The 20,568-nt window shown below is 51.3% G+C and overlaps 1 protein-coding gene across 1 annotated transcript in view; it reads right to left on the bottom strand.

Annotated features, from left to right (window-relative positions):
• Positions 1 to 629: 629 nt before the first annotated feature.
• The window catches only part of TMEM242 (transmembrane protein 242), a 38,537-nt gene continuing 18,598 nt past the window's right edge, over positions 630 to 20,568 (bottom strand). Inside the window, exon 4 of the mRNA XM_040965367.1 lies at positions 630 to 1,374. Coding sequence (XP_040821301.1) covers positions 1,276 to 1,374 — 99 coding nt within the window. The 3' untranslated portion in view covers positions 630 to 1,275. The remainder of the gene's footprint in view (positions 1,375 to 20,568) is intronic.

The following is a 20,568-nucleotide window of genomic DNA, read 5'->3' on the forward strand; positions in this document are numbered from 1 at the left end:
ATTTCATTTATAGATTTCCCCTTAGAAAAGGTTTTATTGTAACAGAAATTTCAAATATACTTTATAAACTGGATTGCGGGCTAATTAGACTCTGCACAGCTATGAAGAAATTATACAACTAATATTCAACCAGAGCTCATTTGTCTGGACACGTGGGCTTGTTAAATATTTCTCTTCTTTATAAAATTTCATCTCCAGTGAAAACAGCCGCACGGAGACAGCGTCCCATCTGTACCCCATCTGTGCTCTGTGTGGCGTCACGGAGGCACAGGGCAGGGCGGTCCAGGGCAGGGCGGTCCAGGGCAGGGCGGTCCAGGGCAGGGCGGTCCAGGGCAGGCGGTCCAGCGCAGGGCGGTCCAGCGCAGCTTCACCGGGAGCTCACCAACACCTGCTACTGAGCTGAAACATCCAAGATGGGGAGCCCTTATCGGGCCGCTAAGGTGCCTGCAACCCTGGGTTCAAATCCTGGCTTCGGCTCACAGCTCCCTGGCAGCCCGGGAGACATCTGGGCTGAGTCCCTGGCTCCCAGCTGTGGCTGGAGCCATTGTGCCTCTTGGGGAATGAACCGGCGGTTGGAAGCTCACTCTATTTCTGTCTCTCAAAAAAAAAAAAAGGGGAACAGAGACATTTAAGTCACAACTGAGTGTTTTTTTATTTTGACAATAAAATATACATTATCCCTTTTCAGGGACCCAGAATAGCTTTTCAAAAAAGCACCCCTCAAACCCACGGGATCATCAGTATTACGTCAGCCCACGTGGAGCTTTTCAGGCTACCACCAGCTGCTCTCTTTGTCCTAAGCACGAGCAGGCACCTTCGAGCGCGGCCACCAGGCAAACACTGGCACGTGTGCCCAGCTGCAGTGCCCAGTTCCTCGTTGACCGAATCTGCTCATGCCCCGTCACTCGGGGCTGGCTGGCAGGGACGAGCCTCCTGCACTCCGCAGTCACATCCTGTCAAGAAACGCTCTGGGAAGGAGTCGCACCCGTGAGGAACACTGCAGGAAGGGCTGCGTGGGCAAGGCTTTCAGGGCACACATGGCAGATGTGCCAGGGACGACACTGGGCTCACCTCACAGCCACCAGCATTCCTCCCACGGGGAGGGGACTCTGCAACGATTCCCCCTGACCAGTCTCAGCTCTGGGACATCGGACCCTCCCCGACACGGACACTGCAGGTGACAAGGATGCCTGTGTGACTCCGAGGAGGGCTCGGTCGCGCCCCGCCTGGCCTGGTGGCTGCACGGTCCCTCACACTGCTCCGGCTGTGCCCATCTCACTTGGACTTCCACACTTCCTCCCACTCGGCAGCCGGTCCAGAGTGCTTGGGAATCGCTGGAAACACTGATTGCATTTTACTTCGAAAGTCTTTCAACTGAAAGAAAAAAAAAATGAACACCAAATGTTCAAAGGGAAGGCAGACCTGAGCAGCAGCCCCAGCTCATGGCACACGCAGAGTGCCAACCCGAGCCTTCCCGCAGGAAACACCTCTTCCCCACGGGGAGACTTGTTAGCCACGCGACAGTGGCACCTGACCACGGAAGGTCACATGCCCAAATCACCTCTCTCTCTCACACACACACCCCGAACATGCATTTCCTATCTGAACAATGGTCTTTTTAAAAACATTTATTGGAAAGGCAGCTACACCGAGAGGAGGAGAGACAGAGAGACCCTCTGTCCTGTATTTCGGCCTCTCCAGATAGTGGGTATGCTCAGGTCACTAAAAAGTTCAGAGCCACAGAGGACAGAGACGAAACCTAGGGGGAGCTTAATAAGGAGCAAACCGGGCCTGGTACAGTAGCCTAGCAGTTAAAGTCCTCGCTTTGCACGTGCTGGCATCCCTTATGGGTGCTGATTCTAATCCTGGCGGCCCCGCTTCCCATCCAGTTCCTGGCTCCCTGTGGCCTGGGAAGCAGCAGAGGACAGCCCAAAGCCTCGGGAGACCCAGAAGAGGTTTTTGGCTCCTGGCTTTGGACTGGCTCAGCTCTGGCTGTTACAGGTGCTTGGGGAAGGAACCAGTGGGCGGAAGATCTTCCTTTCTGCCTCTCCTCCCTTCTGTATATGTTACTTTCCAATAGAAATAAAATAAATCTTTAAACATAAGTAAATAAAGATTAAATAAGTGAAAAGCAGATAAACCAAAATGCTCTGATGGGCCAAACGGTGTAGGAAAGGCAAAGGAAGGATTTCACTCAGCAGCTCATTTGGAATTAAGAGTCAGAGTGGGTCCTGGGGGTCTTCACACGCAGGGTCCGCATGCCTCCAGGGTCTGGTCATCGGAGAACACCCGAGAGTGGAGATGCTCCGGCAGACGGGACCACCGCAGTCCAACAGCACAAGTTACATCCTGGCTCATTGTTTCCACGTGCGTGAGCATGAGGTCTTGGGCTTCCCTCAGCGTGTACTGCAACTCTCACCAGCCAGACCCCATCCACGCCCCGGGCCACACCCTGCTCCTCGTGGGGTCCAAGAAGCACCCTGGGGTCCTCACCACGTCCCCGGGCCACACCCTGCTCCTCGTGGGGTCCGAGAAGCACCCTGGGATCCGCAGCAACATGCAAGTCATAATGGCGCTTACGGAGGGAGCTATTTTATTCACGATGATGATAATTTATTCATTTCAGTGTGATATCTAATCTTCCCATTTCTAAACCCGTCTTATCCTGCTGGAATTGGTCAACCCTGGACAAAGCACCTGCGCTGTCAGCACAGCCTTCTCTTTAGGTCTCAGCCTCTTGCCCGCGTTGCCCCCGCCCCGGGAGAGCCAGCTCGTTCAGTCAGTTTCCACACATGTAAAACAGAGAGTGGCTACCTGCCCACAGGACTGTGGGAATTGAGTGAGAGTTTGCACACAAAGCATGGCAGGTGCCCACCACAGGTTACCATGACAGCAGTGTGGCAGCCCAGGGGCAAAGCACACGGGCGTGTAAGCATGGCAGCAGGTTTGCTTAAAGCATCACTTCACGATTCTCTCTCTGGTTTGACTACAACGGCCCACAGGAGGTCCACGGCAAGCAGCTCAGCCTGCAGGTGCAAATGCCCGCCCGAGAGGTTCTCCACTGGGGTCAGGCCTGTGTCTCCACAGAGAGGCTGGCCCTGGAGAGACGCCCGTGGCCATCACAGTTGGGGGAGAGCCTGGGCACTTGGCGGGAGACGGAGGGCCTGATGCCAAAGGGCCAGCACGGCCCACAGGAAGAAGCGCTTTGCTCTGATGAGTTGCTCACAGCTGAACAATAGACATATCTCTGGGCACAGCTGGCAATGTGCTGCCCAGTACTTTCTCCCCATCTTTCTGCTGCTCATGGGTGACAGCTGGGCCTGACACCACGGTCTCTCTCGCAGTGGTGTCCCAGCCAAGAAGTGAACAGTTTCCATGCTTTCTTCTCAGAGATACAGAATCCCATCAGCTGCTAGGAAGGAAAGTTCGGCAACAGCTGAGGTCCAGTTAGGCGAGTCGAGGGTCGCTGCCTCAGGTCAGCCTACTTGGGAGTTCATTTCCCCTTGCCGGCCTGACGTACCCTTCCCTCTCAACCCCCAAGCGCTGTACTTTTTTTACGCCGTCAACTTTTTTATGCTCCAAGTGGCCACAACAGCTGCAGCTGAGCCAATCCGAAGCCAGGAGCCAGAGCTTCTTCTGAATCTCCCCCAGGCCACAGCAGGGAGCGGGATGGGGAGCGGGGCTGCTGGGACATGGACCCGGACCCACATGAGATTCTGATGTGTGTGAGGTGAGGACGTAGCTGCTAGGCTACTGCATTGGGTCCTACTTGCTTATTTCTATTGGAAAGGCAGATCAGATTTACAGACAGGAGAGACAGAGAAAGATCTTCCATCTGCTGGCTCACTCCCCAAATGGCTGCAACAGCCAGAGCAGAGCTGATCCAAAGCCAGGAGCCAGGAGCTTCTTCCAGGTCTCCCATGTAGGTGCAGGCTCCTAAGGCTTTGGGCCATCCTCTACTGCCATTTCTAGGCCACAAGCAGGGAGCTGGATGGGAAGTGGAGCAGCTGGGACACAAACCAGTACCCATATGGGATCCCAGCACTTGGAAGGGGAGGATTAGCCAGTTATGCCATTGTATTGGACCCAGAGTTTTTTTTTAAATATCTATTTCTTTTTCCATGATACAGATGTCTAAGCATAGGAGTATGTGTGTTGCTCCTTGGGGACTGGGCCTCACTCCCTTCCCACAGCACAGCCTCCACGCCACCGGAGCTGCTAAGCCAGCTTCTGCACAGTATCTCCAGGGACTTGCTCAAACCAACACTGGGTGCTACACAAGAAATAAATCTTCGTTCTTTTAAGGCACGGAGAACATAATACTTTATTTACTGGGAGTATGAGGAGAACGAGGAAGTAGACCGAACACGCTCTGATCCTTCAGTAGTGAGTTTGGCTCACATACAGCTGGAGAGAACCCAGGGCCAGGAGGAGCAGGGACTGCAAGTGAGCTCAACAGCTCCCGTCCTGCCACCGCCGAGTCCCGTGCCCCTCGCCCACTGCCTCCCTGCGGGAGCAGAGCAGCCAGTCTGGGGACTCTGAGCAGCAAGGCCAGAGGTCACGTTTGGGAAGGTTTCTGTCCTGTGGCTGACTGATACATTTCCACCCAGCAGGACTGGCTTGGCTTTGAGAACAGCTGCTCACACTTACGGTACAGCTGGTCTGCTGAGTCCGAGCTAGGATGTTGGAACATACTGCATGATTCACTAAATATTCAGCTGGATTAAGGAAGACTAACATGAATCTTTACAACTTGGCTCCCACTTTCTATCCTTCAGTAAAGGTCAGACATACACCTTCCTCCTAAATCTTTGCTCTATCACACATACACACAAAATCTAGACTACGACACAGTGAAGTCAACTGATTCAGGAATTAAAAACACACATTAAGGGGCCAATGTTTGGGACAATGATGGACAACAGGGCACAGCTCAAAGGCAAAAGCTCTGTGCCAACGTGAAGCCAGCCATGCCACAGGCATGAATTTGTCGGCTCCAAGAGCCAGGGCCCACTCTGCTGGAACCCAGGCCAGCCCAGTTAGAGCCCACATCTGGACTGGCTGTGCTAACGGGTCAGGTTTCCACAAGCCGCTCCCTGTGGCGCTGGATGTCACAGCACAGCACCAGCTGAAGACCACGCTGCTGAGCTCCTGTCCCGGCTCCCTGCGCACATGCCTGGCCGGGCAGTGGGAGACGGCTCAAGGGCGCGGGCCCCTGCCACCACTCGGGATGCAGTGCCCGATCTTGGCTTGATGACGCAGCCACAGGCATCTGTTCACTCAGGAAGTACACCGGAGGAAGAACATTGCCTTTGTCTTTCCACCTTTTAAATGACAATTTTAAAAACATTTTACTCAATGAAGCTTTATTTTTGGTAGCTGGAAAATGCAGAAATGTCTTTCCTTCACTTGCTAAGTAAATGACAACCCTGGAACTCCGGAGTTTTCTGTTTCAGTGCATAAAACCATTTTCTACCAGACATGACCTGCTCATCGCTACCTTCCTGTCTGAGCCCAGTGCTCCTGCTTCCCAGGCACGCGAGCAGGGCGCACGGCGGCTGCGCCCCACGCAGGCCCTGGCCGCCCAGCAGACAGGCGGCACCGCAGGAGGAAGGCAGACTCAAGGAGAAGCCCTGAACAAACACCTCTGTGTACACACATTTGTCTTTAGACTGGGGAAAGTTTTAACTTTTCTAAATAGCCTATTCCACAGGGGTAAACAAGCCAGCATGAATTAGCATGTATTTAATAAGAATTTCTAGAACACTGTACACAGCTCTGGGACCAAATGGCAACTACATGAGGAACTTAAGTTCATATACAATGGAAATAATGCAGTTTTCTCATAATACACATTTCTATGAATCTTATTAAAAAGTTTATTTTTTATTGCAAAGACAGATATACAGAGAGAAGGAGATACAGAGAGAATGAGATAATCCATCTGCTGGTTCACTCCCCACGTGGCCACAACAACCAGAACTAAGCTGACCTGAACCCAGGAGCCAGGAGCTTCTTCTAGGTCTCCCATGCAGGTACAGGATCCAAAGGCTTTGGGCTGTCCTCCACTGCTTTCCCAGGCCAGAAGCAGGGAAATGGAGTAGCCGGGACATGAACTGGCACCCTTGTAGGATCCCAACAGATGCAAGGCAAGGATTTAGCTACTAGGCTATTGTGCCAGGCTCTTTCATGAACCTTTAAAAATTTTTTATTTTATTTTAAGCAGAGTTAGAGAGGAAGAGAGAGACAGAGAGACCCGGGGAAGCATCTCAAGTGACTGGGTTCCTGTCCTGCACGGGGGAGGCCTGCTCTGAGTGCCTGGAGCCTGACCGCGGCCAGCTGCCGCACTGGGTGGAGACCAGCAGGTGAAAGCCCACATCCTTTCTGTCTCTCTCTACTTCTCAAGTGAATAAATACATTTTCAAAACAAGTAAGGTTAAGTATGTGTGGAGGCCCTAGGGAGGAACAGCACGCATGTGCCACCTGCCAGCATCTCTGCACTGTGTCCCTGTGACTTGGAAAGATCTGTCTTTAAGCTAGTCCTGACGGCAGCTCACCACGGGGAGGGCAACGACGGAGCGATGCTACACCTCCTCGGGTCAGGGGGAAGCCCGAGAAGCCCAGCTAAAAAGACCTTCCCGTGAAGAAAGATGGTCATTCAGCCTTCTACTAAAATGAAGACAGCACTTCGCAAAATACATAAATGTCCTTAAAAGGGCCAATGCTAACCAATGCATGAATAAAATTACTGACTAACATAATGAAATAAAATCAGTTGGCTGGTACAACATGGCACGCCAGGTCTTGGCTCCACGCATTCCTCTGGGAACTCTGGTGAACTTTCAGAGATTTCTGAAGATGCTTGACATCTGATGGAATGTGCACTCTAATAAAAACCCGGCTCGCCACGGCAGCCCCGACAGAGCTAACAGTGCCGTGGGCACTTACGAATCCTGGCGGGCAACGGGCGGCTGCTCAAGGCGCAGCTCGATCTAACAGCAACATGCTCTCTCTGAGTGGGGCTCCTCGACACGAGCAGTCCTTGACAGGGAAAGAATCCTGAAAAAATGAGTGATTTATAAACAGAATTTCAAAAACCTATTTTCATTCTTGCCACCTCAACGCAGTTAGACAGGGACACTCTGCGAAGGCGCTGGTGTGGCCGAGAGAGGAGCGGGAGTGAGCGGATGTGACGTGCTGCCACAGACCATCTCGATCACGCGTGGCACATGGATTCCTTCCTCACGAGTGGTCGGATTTGTGGCAGCAGTCTGTTGTGGCAGAAAGCTGAATTTGTAAAATGATCATCTTTTTATTTAATGGTCGTCAACATTTTAGATGCATCCTTAAAAGGACCAATTTTGGGTGGCTCTCATGTCTTTTATCCCAGCTATAACTTCAATGTTTTAATGATGCTTGTTATTACTTCCTTTCTGTAATGATTTCTTTGACCAGTCAAATCATTTTCCAAGATAAGTGTTCTTGAACATGAAATTCAAGGACATAAAGACTCGTGGCTAGATGGCTTCTTTCTATAGCAATTTTCTGTCTGCAGTTTGAGTCTCTTCAGAAACACAATTTCTATGACAGCTGCCTCTTCAGTTTTTCCCCTGAGCCACAACTAAATCAATTTTGAGCAGGAAAAAAAATAACTCTCCAAAATAACAATACACCAAAGCAGCTTTTGAAATTTACAGTAAATTGTAAGAAGGAACACACTACCAAACGAGGAGATGGGTGTGACCTCCAACGTCGCTTCAGGTCTGCAAAAGATGGCGGAGCTAACCACAACGCACGGCTCCCTGGTGACTTTCCATCTCAGGGCTTCATTACTCATTTGGAATTGAAAACCTAACTCAAATGATCCATTCACAGCACAGAGTTACACACTAATACTCTTGGCTGTGCCACTGAGGGGCCGGGACTAAAGCCAAGCAGCTAGCCTCTAGACACACCTCTTCTGGGTGGCGTGCCACCCAATGCCCAGCCCTTTTCCCATCACAGCCCCATCTAATGCCCCGCCTCTTACCCATCTTCACCAAGACCCAGCAGAACTGACTTTTTAAAACCCTCCATCACCACTCTACTTTGTACCTCTTTGCACCATAGGATTTATCACATAAAATCAATGTGAAACACTAGAGTGTGTCATTGCAAGAGGGAATCGCCATTCTCCACCAGCCAATTCCCGTCTTCCGGCACAGGGCAGAGTCAGTGAACAACACACAAATAATCATGCAAGTCACATGGGCGGGCTGCTCCAGTTCTTACTCAGCTCCCTGTTACTATGCCTACACAACCAGTGGAAGATGGTCCAAGTGCTTGGGCCCCTGCCCTCAATGGGAGCTGGACTGGGCTCCCGGCTCCAGCCTTCCGGCCACTGCAGCCATTTGGGGAGTGAATGGAAGATCTCTTTCTGTCACTCTGCTGCTCAAATAAAAATAAATCTTAAAGTCATGCTCACACACCCCACAATGCCTGACCTGTGGCGCAGCTTCCTGCTGCTGCCCGGGGAGGCAGTGACCCAGGTATCTGCGCTCCCGCTGTCAGTGTGGAGGACTGGACGAGTCCCTGCTCCTGCCTCTGGCCAGGTCCAGCCCTGGATGTCATGAGCACTGACAGTGAACCAGAGAAGGAAACTGCGCCTTTCAGATAAACAGACGAACAAAAAATCATTAAAAGGGACTGCCTTTGTAGCACAACAGGCTAAGTCTCTCCTGTGGCACCAGTTCATGTTCCAGCTGCTCCACTTTCAATCCAGCTCCTTACCTGTGGCCTAGGAAAAGAAGCAGAAAGGGCCTGGCACAACAGCTTAGTGGCTGCATCCTCTACTTGCACGTGCCAGGATCCTATGTGGGCGCTGGCTCAAATCCCTGCTGCTCTACTTCCCATCCAGCTCCCTGCTTGTGGCCTGGGAAGCAGCAGAGGATGGCCCAAAGCCGTAGGAGACTCTGAGGAAGCTCCTGGTTCCTGGCTTTGAATCAGCTCAGCTCTAGCCGTTGTGGGGAGTGAACCATCAGATGGAAAATCTTCCTGTGTCTCCTTCTCCCTGTAAATCTGACTTTCCAATGAAAGAAAGAAAGAAGAAAAAAAGAAAGAAAGAAAAAGAAAGAAAAGCAGCAGGCAATGGCTCAAGACTCCGGGCCCAGATCCCGTGGGACACCCAGCAGCAGCTCTGGACTGGTTCGGCTCCGGTCACTGTGGCTACTTGGGGAGTGACCCAGAAGGTGACCTCTCTGTCTTCCTCTGTGTAAATTCTGCCTTTCAAACTAATTTTTTTTAACTTGACTTCTTCTTCTCTCTCTCTCAAAAAAAAAAAAAAAAAAGGAGGGTGGGGTGGATAGTGAAACATGAAAAATTAAAAAATTAAAATTGTTTAGTATGCCCCAAATCCCAGCTCTCATGCTCACCAGTAGGAATAGAGGCCCACCAGGGGAGCACCCTGCAGCCCCGTTACTGGGTTCATCACTCTCCCCTGGGTCTCACATGTGCTGGTTGGGCACTGCAGCCCAGTGAGGCATGGCCCACCTCACTCAGCATTTGCCTTTGGGTGTCCCTCGGGATTCATTCCTCACCTATAGTGGCCTTATCCATGGATATCCCTAGGCAGTAATTCCATAGCCCTAAGTACCCAGAGCTCACTGCTGGACAGCCAGCAGGCAATGCCCAGTGCTGGTTGGAATTCTGGCCGTCCACAAGTCCAGGACCTCCCCCCACCTGCCGTAGTGGTGATGGGGAGTCAGGATCCCCAGCAGGAAGCCTGGGCTGGGGATCCAGACACCTGAGCCACCACTCAGATTTACCTGGACTCCGCCCACCAATATGGCAGAGCCATGTCCTGAGCATGCCCAGAGCTGTCTGAGATCCGTCCTCAGCACAGTTGCTGTGGATGGAGGAACTTCTTGGATCTCGGGCTTGGACAAGCTGAGGACCCACCTCCAGCTTAGCAGCAGTGGCGGTGGACCCAGGATCCTCAGTGGGAAGCCTGGGCTGGCATGGGTGCCTCTGCCACAGCCACGTGGTGGGGGATCCAGACACTGGTGCCACTGCTCAGACTTCCCTGGACTCTGCCCACCAGCATCTAGACCAGGCTGGGCAGGGCTCTAACACCTGCAGGCCTGCATGTAAGCTGGATCAATGACAAGCCAGGCCGGGCAGACTGTTCCTACTGGTACATGCACAAGCCAGAGGGGGTGAGAGTTGGCTGGGCTTTGCCACAGCTTCAGCTAGCAGATGCTGGCAGAGGGGGAAAACTCTGTCTAGCTAAACTACAGAACAACCCAAGAGTGCAAGATCTGGGAGCGGGAGTGGGCCCAGTAGGGAACCTCCCTCTTGGTTGCCACTCCATCTGGTGAGCATGAGAACCAGGACTGGGACAGGCATGGCTAGACAGAGAGTGGCACTAGCCAGCACATGCGTGGGCTAGTTGGGTTGAACTAGGCTTAATGCCCACTGACATGTGTGAGAGCTGAATGGGATGTGGGACAGACAGAATCAGGCTGCTGTACATACTGGCAAGCACAGGAACCAGAGCAGGAGGCAGTGGGGGTTATTGTGATCGCTCCAACTAGGTTGCAGCTTCCATTGGTGCACGTGGGGGCCGAGTGTGCGGTGGGCAGGATGGAGCTAGACTGCAACACCCACTGGTTTGTGTAGAAGACAGGGTTGGAGACAACTGACCCAGCAATCGCAGCTAACAGTGTGTGCTTAGGCTGATTTGGGCAACAGACTGTGCTGGACCCTGTATTAGGATGCATACATAAGAATCAGGTCTGGGATCACCTCAGATGGTTTCTTTCAGAATTCCTCCAACTGAACCCCTGGACTCAGAACCCCAACCATGGAGAGAATTGCACGTTCCATGGTCTGACCTGGAGTGCATGTATCAGAGCTGGGCCTCCTCAGTGGCTCTGACAGAGCATGGACAGCATATCCAGGTGCACATGGAGGATATGGCAGTACAAACACGTTCCTCATGACCACCAGACATTCCAAAAGATGCCATGAGGAATGTGTTTGCATGTGGAAGCCACCTTTAACCTGAGCTAGAACCCTGAGTCACCTTGATAAACTGTCAACGCAAATTAACTCCATACTGCAGTTTGGTAGCTGATTGCTCCCCAATCAGCTGAGTGGGCCAAGTGCAGGGCAGCAGCCTGTCATGGCCAGGAACCTGGTCTCAGTATGCCAACCAAGTGTCTCCAGACACTGCCACGCAGCTTCTGGAGGACAAGGAATGCGACCACTGAGTGAGACCAGCAAGTTAAAGAGTAAGCACGGGTCAGATCACAGAGGGGCTTCAAACATTTCAAGGCACGTGCACGTGCTTCTCAAAGGCAAACACTGGAACAATAAATAGACAAGAGGACCAGACTCAAGTTAACAAATATTTATGGAACACTTACTATATGAAAGACACTGTAACAGGTGCTGAGGATAAAATGAACAGGCTGAACAAGGCCCGTGTGTGAAGATTATTAAGCCAAGAAAATGGTTAGTGTAATTTCTTTTTGCAATAGGAGTCACCAAGAAAATAGGATACTGTCAGTGACACGGAGTGCTACGAGTGAAGAAGGCACTTCACTTCGGCCCAGTTGGTCTGGAGGCATGTGAGGGGGTGAAGGAAGTTTGTGCTGGACGCCTTGGTCAACCAGTCACCCATGGGGCTTGGAGCAGCTTCGTGAGCCGAGCGAGCATGAAGGCCCCAGGGAGAGGGATCCTGGCACTGAGGGGTAAGGAGGTTAGCAGGGCTGCAGAGCAATGGCAGAGGCAGAAGGTGCAGGTGGGCACCAGGGGGCACAGCAGGGCTGCATGTCACCCACCCTCACTGAAAGCTGCAGCAGTGACAGGACCTAACCGACTTCAGCTCCGGGGGAAACAGTTCTGGAAGTAACAGGGAGGTTAGTAGACCAGACAGAAAACTGACCACACCAGGCCAAAGACGAACAGAGCTGCAGCAGGGAAGGAGCTGGGCTCTGTGGCAGGCAATAAGCCAGACTTGTTCCTGGGTTCCGGGAAATGAAGGGCGTCCATGGGGGTGCTCGCCTGGGCCCCTGAACTGGGGCCCTGAGATGATGCCAGAACCTCCTGAAACGGGCAGCAGCAAGGGCAGATCAGGCCAAAGAGGGAGGAAACGAAGAGCCAAGCTCTACATGAGGCTTCAAAGCGTTCATGGGAAATGTGGTATTACAAAAAAATGAGATTTCACAATTCCTGCAAAGCTAATAAACCTATCCTTTAACTTTACCTTCCGTGAACTGAATGAGGTTTTCTTCTGTTTGGAAAGCATCAGACTACAGTTCATTTGAAAATAGTGGGGGCTGGAGGAGAGAATGCAGGGCATGGGGACAGATGCAGAACAGAGGCTGTAAGCAGGAGGTCACTGGATGAGCAACTGTGAGAGGTGAGTTTGGGCAGGAGGTAAGGGGACACGGCAGAGGCTCAGAGGGGTCTCGAGAGTCACAAGACAGTGGGTCACGGGATGCCTCAGAGTGTAAGATGTCACTGGCGGGCCAGGGTAAGCCACGACCTGTGCCAACAGGGTCTCAGATGAGAACCACCTGGAGACTCGGCCGCTCCATGGCCTGACCAGCTGTCTGCTAATGCAACTGGGAAGGCAGTGGAAGACGGTCCACGTACTGGGTCCCTGCACCCACGTCAGAACCCTGGGTGCAGCTGGACCCAGCCCCACCCACTATAGCCATGGGGAGTGAACCTTCCCAAACACACCTCACTGTAACTGTGCCTTTCCACACAAACGGAAAAGCTTACAAAAGGCCTGGATGTGGCGGTGAGGAGCAGAGGGTGCCGGCGACTTGGCCCATGGCAGTTTCGGTGTAGTGCTGAACAAAGTAGCTAGAGGGAGTACAGAAAGGTCAGGAAGTGGGGACCTGTGGCCACGGCCAACTCTTTCAATAACTTCTTCTTATGAAGGGCAGCAGAAAAGTGGAATGCCAAAGGTAGAGACAATGAGAGGAGGTGTGCAGCTGAGCGGAGGCTGACAGGGAGGCCCAGCCCCTGCCGGGCGCCGTGGAGCAGCGAGGAGGCCAGAGCCCCGAGGCAGCTGTGCGGGAGTACAGCACAGGCTGCGATGAGGAGGCAGCTGTGCAGGAGGACAGCACAGGCTGCGATGAGGAGGCAGCGGTGATGGCTGGGGAGCAGCAAGAGCTGTTGGCTGAATGCCGGGGGAGGGGGAATGGTCCTGAACAGCCACCTGGCTCTCAGGTGACTGTGCGGGTGACATTCACATAGAGAGTGACCCAGCAGCGCGCTGGGGGCCGAGCGTCAATGACAGTTCAGTGGGAACAGGCACATGCTCGCAGACATCTGAGTCCCAGTGCCTCGTTGGGCGGCCCGGTACCCACAGCGCAGGTGTGGGCAATGTCACCAGGGCGGCTGCAAGCCATGAAGGAGGGACGAGGCAGGCAAAGGGCAGAGCCTCTGACACAGCTGCGCTGGGCAGAAGAGGAGCACTTCGAAAGACTGGGGGACAGCTGGGGAGACAAGTAAAACAGCGCAGGACAGAGCCAAACTCGGACACGGTAAAAGACTTGAAAAACCGAGACAGTGTTAGAACCAGGGGCACATAATCATGGATGTATCTGAGCATAAAGAGGAGTAAAGCCACGTCAGTGCAGTGACATAGTGAAAAGGTATATAGCAGACAGGAAAGCAAAGGTTTCTCCTAAAATGACTAGAGATATCTGAGCTAGGGAGATTGCATTTCATTTTCTAATACACTGGTAAATGAACACCTAGGCAGAAACATGTCAGTATTCCTACCAATAGCATCCATGTACCTGCTTCCGGCCGGCCCCGTCATGAGCCGGGTGGCAGCAGGGAGCTCTGGACGAAGCGGAGGTGCTAGGTCTGCAATGTTCTCTCACCTGAGCCCAGTGTTCTACACTCGGCCCAAGGAATGGCAACAAAGAAACATACAATCCTAGCAGTCACACCTGTCCTTCCTCCCGGGGGACACAGCTGGGAACACTCCTAAGGTGACCCATCAGTTGGATTTATAATCGGGCTCCCAGCAAAGTTACTGCACAGTTCACCTTCCTTGCCAGTCGTTATATATTCCCACGTGGCTCTGTTTGATTCATAAAAGGAGACCGATGGCTTCTTGTCCACATGGTCTCTGGTTTTAAAAGACAGCAACTCTCCGTGACTCGAGCTCTCTGTCGCCAGGCTGTCCCTCCGCACTGCCATCCGCTCAAGCCCATCGGACCTGCAGCAGTTGGACAAGCTCTCATCACCCCACTCGAACTCAGTGACTCACTTAAAAATAATTTCAGGAAACTACTCCTCAATCGTGCAAGTACGTGAAGGCACAGAGATCTTCCACCTGCTGTTCATCTCCCAAGCGGCTGCAATGGCCAGGGCCAAGCAGGAGCCAGGCGCTCCATCCAGACCTCATGGGTGGGCGCAGGGCCAAGCACTCGGATCATTTCCTACTATGATTTTAATGCATTAGTAGGGAGGTGGGTCAGAAATGGAACAGATGGGACGCAACCAGTGCCAGTATGGAATGTAGGATGTACCACAGGCAGACACTTAAAATACCACACTACAAAGCCGGCCCTTCTTTTTCTTTCCTTTTCCTGGTTTATTCCCCAAATGGCTGCAACACAGCTGGAGCTGCGTTGACCCAAAGGCAGGAGCCAAGAGCTTCTTTTGGGTCTCACAAAAGAAAAAGCCTTGGTACAGAGTACCAAGGCTTTAGGCCATCCTCCACTGCTTTCCCAGACCGTAAGCACAGAGTTGGTTGGGAAGTGGAGCAGCTGGGACACGAACAGGTGCCCATACAGGATCCCAGGGCTCGCAAGAGGGGAGGATCAGCCAACTGAGCCATCGTACCAGGCCCTACACACTTCTAACAATAACAAAAAACCCTCTTTGCTTTAAAAGATGGGTTGTTGGGCAGGCAGCTGGGCTGGTGGTCAGGATCCCACAGCAGAGTTCTGGGCTTGAGCCTCGGGAGGCAGTGCTGACGGGTCAAGCAGCTGAGTTCCTGCCCTCCACCTGGACACCTGGACCACACTCCCAACTCGGGGATCTGGCTGCAGCACAGCCTCATCTGCTGTGGGCACCTGGGAAGTAAACCAAACTATGGTTTTGTTTCTGACTCGCAAATAAACAAAACTGTGTGAAAATAGATAGGTCTGGAATAGATGCCCAGCCCAGCAGGAGGGCCTACAGGACCCCCACATCCCACACGGGGCATCTGGGTTTCCTGGCAGTCACCTCCAGGGAGGCAGGAGTGACAGCTCAGTGCTGGTTCCTACCGTCCTTACAGGGAGACCTGGACCGCATTCCTAGATCCAGGCTCAGTGCCACGCACTCACAGAGTGAATCCGAAGATGAAAAATCTCTAACTCTCTGCCTTTCATATAAATAAATACAAGAGAGAGAAAGAGAGAGAGAGACAGACAGACTGTGATAAGCAGCTGGAGTTAAAGCAAAAAACGATGGCCCTGTGAACCATGCGGGAGACTAAGTCCCTGGCTTCCGGCTTTAGCCAGGCTTCTTGGCCAATGTGGCCATCTGGGGAGTTGATCAGCAGATGGACGATCTCCGAATTTCCCTCTGTGTAATTCTTTCAAATAAATAAATACATCTCAAAAGGGGGAGGGGATGCCCCCTCAATCATAATCATGTGAGACAGCACCCTAACTCAGAGTACCCGAGCTGAGCACCCGAGCTGTGCTCGCTGGCCCGGGCTGCCCAGGGCAGCAGGTGGATGCCACACTGTCTCTCTAACCAAAGGCAGCGAGTTTGCCAGCTTTGGTCCTGGGAACTTATTTGCACTGGTTGGCTAAACAGCTGCCACGCATGCTCCCTTTCCAAAACCTCTGATAAAATAGCACTGTGCAAAATACAACTGCGTAACTGGGGGCGGGGTGCTTGCTTTGATCGGATATTACACACGCATACATGTATCTGTATCACGGAGCACCCCATGATTATGTCCAATTTCTATGATTCCATTAGAAACAACTCTTCTTTAAACAAGTAGAAGAAAACATGAAGTCGCATACTGTGGCGAGGTAGGCGAGGCCATCTGAGGCCAAGGAGCGAGCTTTATTCTCTTTGAGTGGATGCTGGGTGCTAACGTGCATCCCGGGAGGCTGCTTCCATGTTAAGTCCCAGCTTCCCACTGGGTGGCCTGGATTGGGTTTTGGGTGCCTGGCTGAAGCTGGCTGAAGCTGGCTGAAGCCTGGCCCAGCCTTGGCTCCTACAGGCATCCAGGGAATGGGACAACAGAGAGAAGACTCCTATTTTTCTGTTAGTCTTTTTCAAAAAATAAACGCAGTTAAAATAAAAAGCAAAAAATGTGCAAAGACACTTCAAAGGGTACATGGAAATTAAATTACAATATAACTTTATTTTAGTGTGACTATTCAAGGGGTTCACTCCTCACCTGCCCGGGACAGCTCAATCCAAGTCTCCCACGGGAGCTGCCAGGATCCCACCAGATCTGCCCTCACCGCTGCCATCCAGGGCTCACACCAACCACAAGCGGGAGTCGGGAGCTTGGGCCCTGTACACAACCCGGGCTGAAACCACAAGCCACAGACTGCATCAGGACTTTGGTTTAGGCCCCACTCTGCTGTTCTTTCCAAGTCACCAACAGTGAGCTGATGGTATACGGGACAGCAAGGACGTGAACTGATGCCCCATGCCCAGGCTGGCATAACAGGCAGTGACTTTATCCATTACACCACAACACCAGCTCTTATCATCTTAATTGCCAGGCCACGTGCCTGCCCCCAACTGATCTTTCAATGCTAGTTTCCATGAGTCTTTTTCAAGTATTCTTATGTGTTTATATCTGGTTAGTACATGTGCTGTAAGTGAAATGAAGCTCTATAATAACTACTAATAAACAAACAGTAAAATCAAAACCATTTCCAAGTACCTGAAGTTATCTGAAGTATTTTTAACACTTCCTCTTTTAGGCCACCAGACGTCGCTGTGAATTTTAAAATAGGGAATACAAGCACTTAGCCATTAGATGGCAGCCTTTTCATTTTGGGATTAATTAGAAACCGAATACAAAGCAATGTAGCTAGGGAGAAGGTCTTTACACTGGACTGCTTTCGATTTATCTGCATTTATCAGGAGAGATCTCTTCAACCACGTACCGGATGTGTAGACCTGGACCATTTCTAGCCAACATTTTCCAACTACGGCTGTCCCTTATCCACAGAAAGATGACACTTTCCAGCAGGGAGCAGTACACAGGGATACGGCTTTCATTACCACGCTCCAATCCTGCCATGCAGCAGCTCTCAGGGCTGTGGCAGCAGACTGGTCTTGGGCAGTGCCCCTGCTTAGCACAGCGCCGGCTCAGGGCAGACCCTTCTTTACCGACAAACACCGCTGCTTCTAAAGGCTGTGCCTTGGAAAAGCTCTCAGTGACTTCGGCCTCCCTCAGTCTCACTGCGGGCACAGGGAGATGAAGATGCGACACGAAGCAGTCCACATCCTCTTAAATTTAGTAAGGCCCATCAGGAAATAGTTTATTTCCTGAAATGCTTTATGTAGGCAATAATCCTCTTACTATTGCCGTAAGACTAAATTCATGTTCTAGAAACTAAAATAGCACAGTCTAGCTCATAAAGTCCAAATTCTCAAGCGTACAGTTTAATTTAAATAACCTAATTTAGTTGGCCTAATGAAAATTTGGATTGATTCATTCTTATGACTCTTCTAAATCAAAGACTATTCGTATTTTCGAATACCTTAAGATTGTACTACTCAGCTTATGACCTACGTTACCAAACACTGTGAGCATCAGCTGTGGGGTCCCCAGGGGAGTGGGAGCAGACTCCCATTTTTTGCAGAAACCTTAGTAAGTCCACCACTGACTACCTGCATGCCCCAACTCTCTCTCCAAACACGTGCTCTCACGCTACAGCACAGGAATCCAGCTTCTCCGCCACTAGAGCCTAAGCAGCTTTTGTACTGAACCCAACAGCTCGATGGGGCTTCTCCTCCATGAGAAATAAACAGCCACCGCAAAACCCGAGTGACAGCAATGGTAACGGTGGGAGAGGAGGCCCACAGCAACGTACCCAGAAAAACCTGTCAATTCATCAAAACTGGCCATTTTCTCATGTCAGTGAAAAAAATCAATTCAATTCCTCCTTTTCAAATTCCCTCAGCCCCCTCCTTTACTTCCCATCTTAGCTAACGTAGGAAGAGTTGGGTTCAAACCTTGCCTCTGCCAATCAGAAGCTGCGTGATGCTGGGAACATGACAACCTTCCTGAAGCCCAGCTTCCGGACCTGCAGACGGGAGGTGTCACCTGCTATACAGTTATTATAAAGCTGTCTAACACATCTGGAACAATGTCTAAGATGGGCATTACACTGGTTAAAAGCAAAGCTCAGGCAGCAGCAGTAGAAATCACCTTGTCTTGTGACAGGTTTCTTGTCTGAGTAATTCTTAATCTGCTGTAATTAATGATGACCAAACAGCAAACTCACTTTGAAAATCAAGGTTAGGACACAAGCGGCACCATGTGTCTACCACGATGCGCTTGAAGAACAATGTGTGGGGGCGCCGTGGCCAGCACCCCATGATGGAGTGCTGCCGGCTAGAACCGATACTGCACTGTGTATCTGGAAAAGCAGCACACCACTCCCAAGGACTTGGGTCCCCACCATCCATGCGGGAAACCGGGATTCTTTCACTCTGCCTTTAGCAAAAATAAATAAACTACATTAATGACTACATTTACTTAGAATTAAACAAAATGTGAGCAGCTCAAGAGATGCCCAAGAGGTTGCGTAGTAACCCCTCCCCCGCCTATCTTAGTGTCTCCCTCTTGACAGTTAATTCTTAAAGTCAAGCCACAACTCCACTGTCACCTGCTGTGTGGCACCTCATGTCTTTAACTTGAGAGCAAAACCCAAGACTTACAAATCTATACTGCCCTCAATTACTCCCAGATTTTTTAAAAAAGATTTATTTATTTATTGGAAAGTCAGACATACAGAGAGGAGGAGAGAGAGAGAGGAAGATCTTCCGTCTGATGATTCACTCCCCAAGTGAGCACAACAGCCCATGCTATGCCGATCCAAAGCCAGGAGCCAGGAACCTCTTCCAGGTCTCCCACACAGGTGCAGGGTCCCAAAGCTTTGGGCCGTCCTCGACTGCTTTCCCAGGCCACAAACAGGGAGCTGAATGGGAAGTGGAGCTGCCGGGATTAGAACCGGCGCCCATATGGGATCCAGGCGCATCCAAGGTGAGGACTTTAGCTGCTAGGCCATGCCGCCAGACCCTACTCCCAGATCCTCATCGGAGCCTGTTCCACTCTGGCTTCTCCTGCCTCCCACCTCCCCGTACACCTGCTCTCCCACCATGACTGCCACACTATCACGGTGGGTGACTCCCAGCAGCTTCTCCTTGAAACGTCCCCTCCACCTCTCCCTTCACTACTTCACCCCATCCTCTGACCTTCGGGCTTAGGACCCCGAGGTGCTCCTTCCCCACCCTTCTCTGCTCTCTGGTCACGAGGCCTGCCTGCTTTGAGCCCACACTGAGGAGTCTCTGGCACACAAAGTCGCAGTGTCTGTCCCTGCATCCTGAACCTCTACATCCAACCGCTGCCTGGGCGCTCCACCTGCCTCTGCACAGGCAGCTCAAGTTCCCAAGGCCGAGACTGAGCCCCCAGCCGTGTCATGCCCTCCAACACCTGCTTTTCTCCCTCGGGCCCCCATTTGTTTCCAATTGCTCAGGACAAAAATCTTTATTTTTTTGTTTAAGTTTATTTATTATGAAAGTCAAGAGTTAGAGAGAGAAACGGAGGAGGGAGAGAGAGATCTTTCACCTACTGGTTGATACCCAAGATGGTGACGATGGCCAGGGCTAGGTCAAGCCAAGGCTAGGAACCAGGAACATCATCTGGGTCTCCATGGGGGTAGCAGGGGCCCAAACACTTAGGCCATTTGCCATGGCTTTTCCCAAGCCATCAGCAGAGAGTTGGATCTGATACAGAGGAGCCAGGATACTAACTGGTGCCCACAGGGGATACTGTGACGTAGGCATGGCTTGACCTATTTTGCCAAAAGACAACCTCAACTTCTCTTTTTTCTCTCACTCTCATATCCAATTTATAACAAAGCTTTCAAAACATATCAAGAATCTCCTCTCATCAACTCCACTGTGCCACCCAGTCCAAACTAACATTAATTCCCATGAGTCCATAAGAAGCCAGGACCAGAGAACTCTGGCAGAGAGTCAACCATTCAAGGCGTATGGTGCTTCGGGTGGAGTACACATTTTGCGTTTTTGCATACATAGACCTCACCTGTATCCTCAGACACACATACATAAATACCTGCTCAGAACCCATACTCACTAATACATATGCATAACTAGGTCTTGGGGATTTTCTAAAAATATGTAAATATGTTAATAATACAAAATATTTTATATTTTTATATATGGACATGAATAGCACTGGAAGCCATTAAAATGTATTAATTTTTAAAATTTTTGGGGGGACCAAAGCCATGGCAGAGAAGGCCAAACCTCTGCCTGCACGGCCAGCATCTTATA

This window comes from Ochotona curzoniae, unplaced genomic scaffold, assembly GCF_017591425.1.
Source record: "Ochotona curzoniae isolate NIBS_2020 unplaced genomic scaffold, NIBS_Ocur_1.0 scaffold_3890, whole genome shotgun sequence".
In the NCBI taxonomy this organism is placed as follows: domain Eukaryota; kingdom Metazoa; phylum Chordata; class Mammalia; order Lagomorpha; family Ochotonidae; genus Ochotona; species Ochotona curzoniae.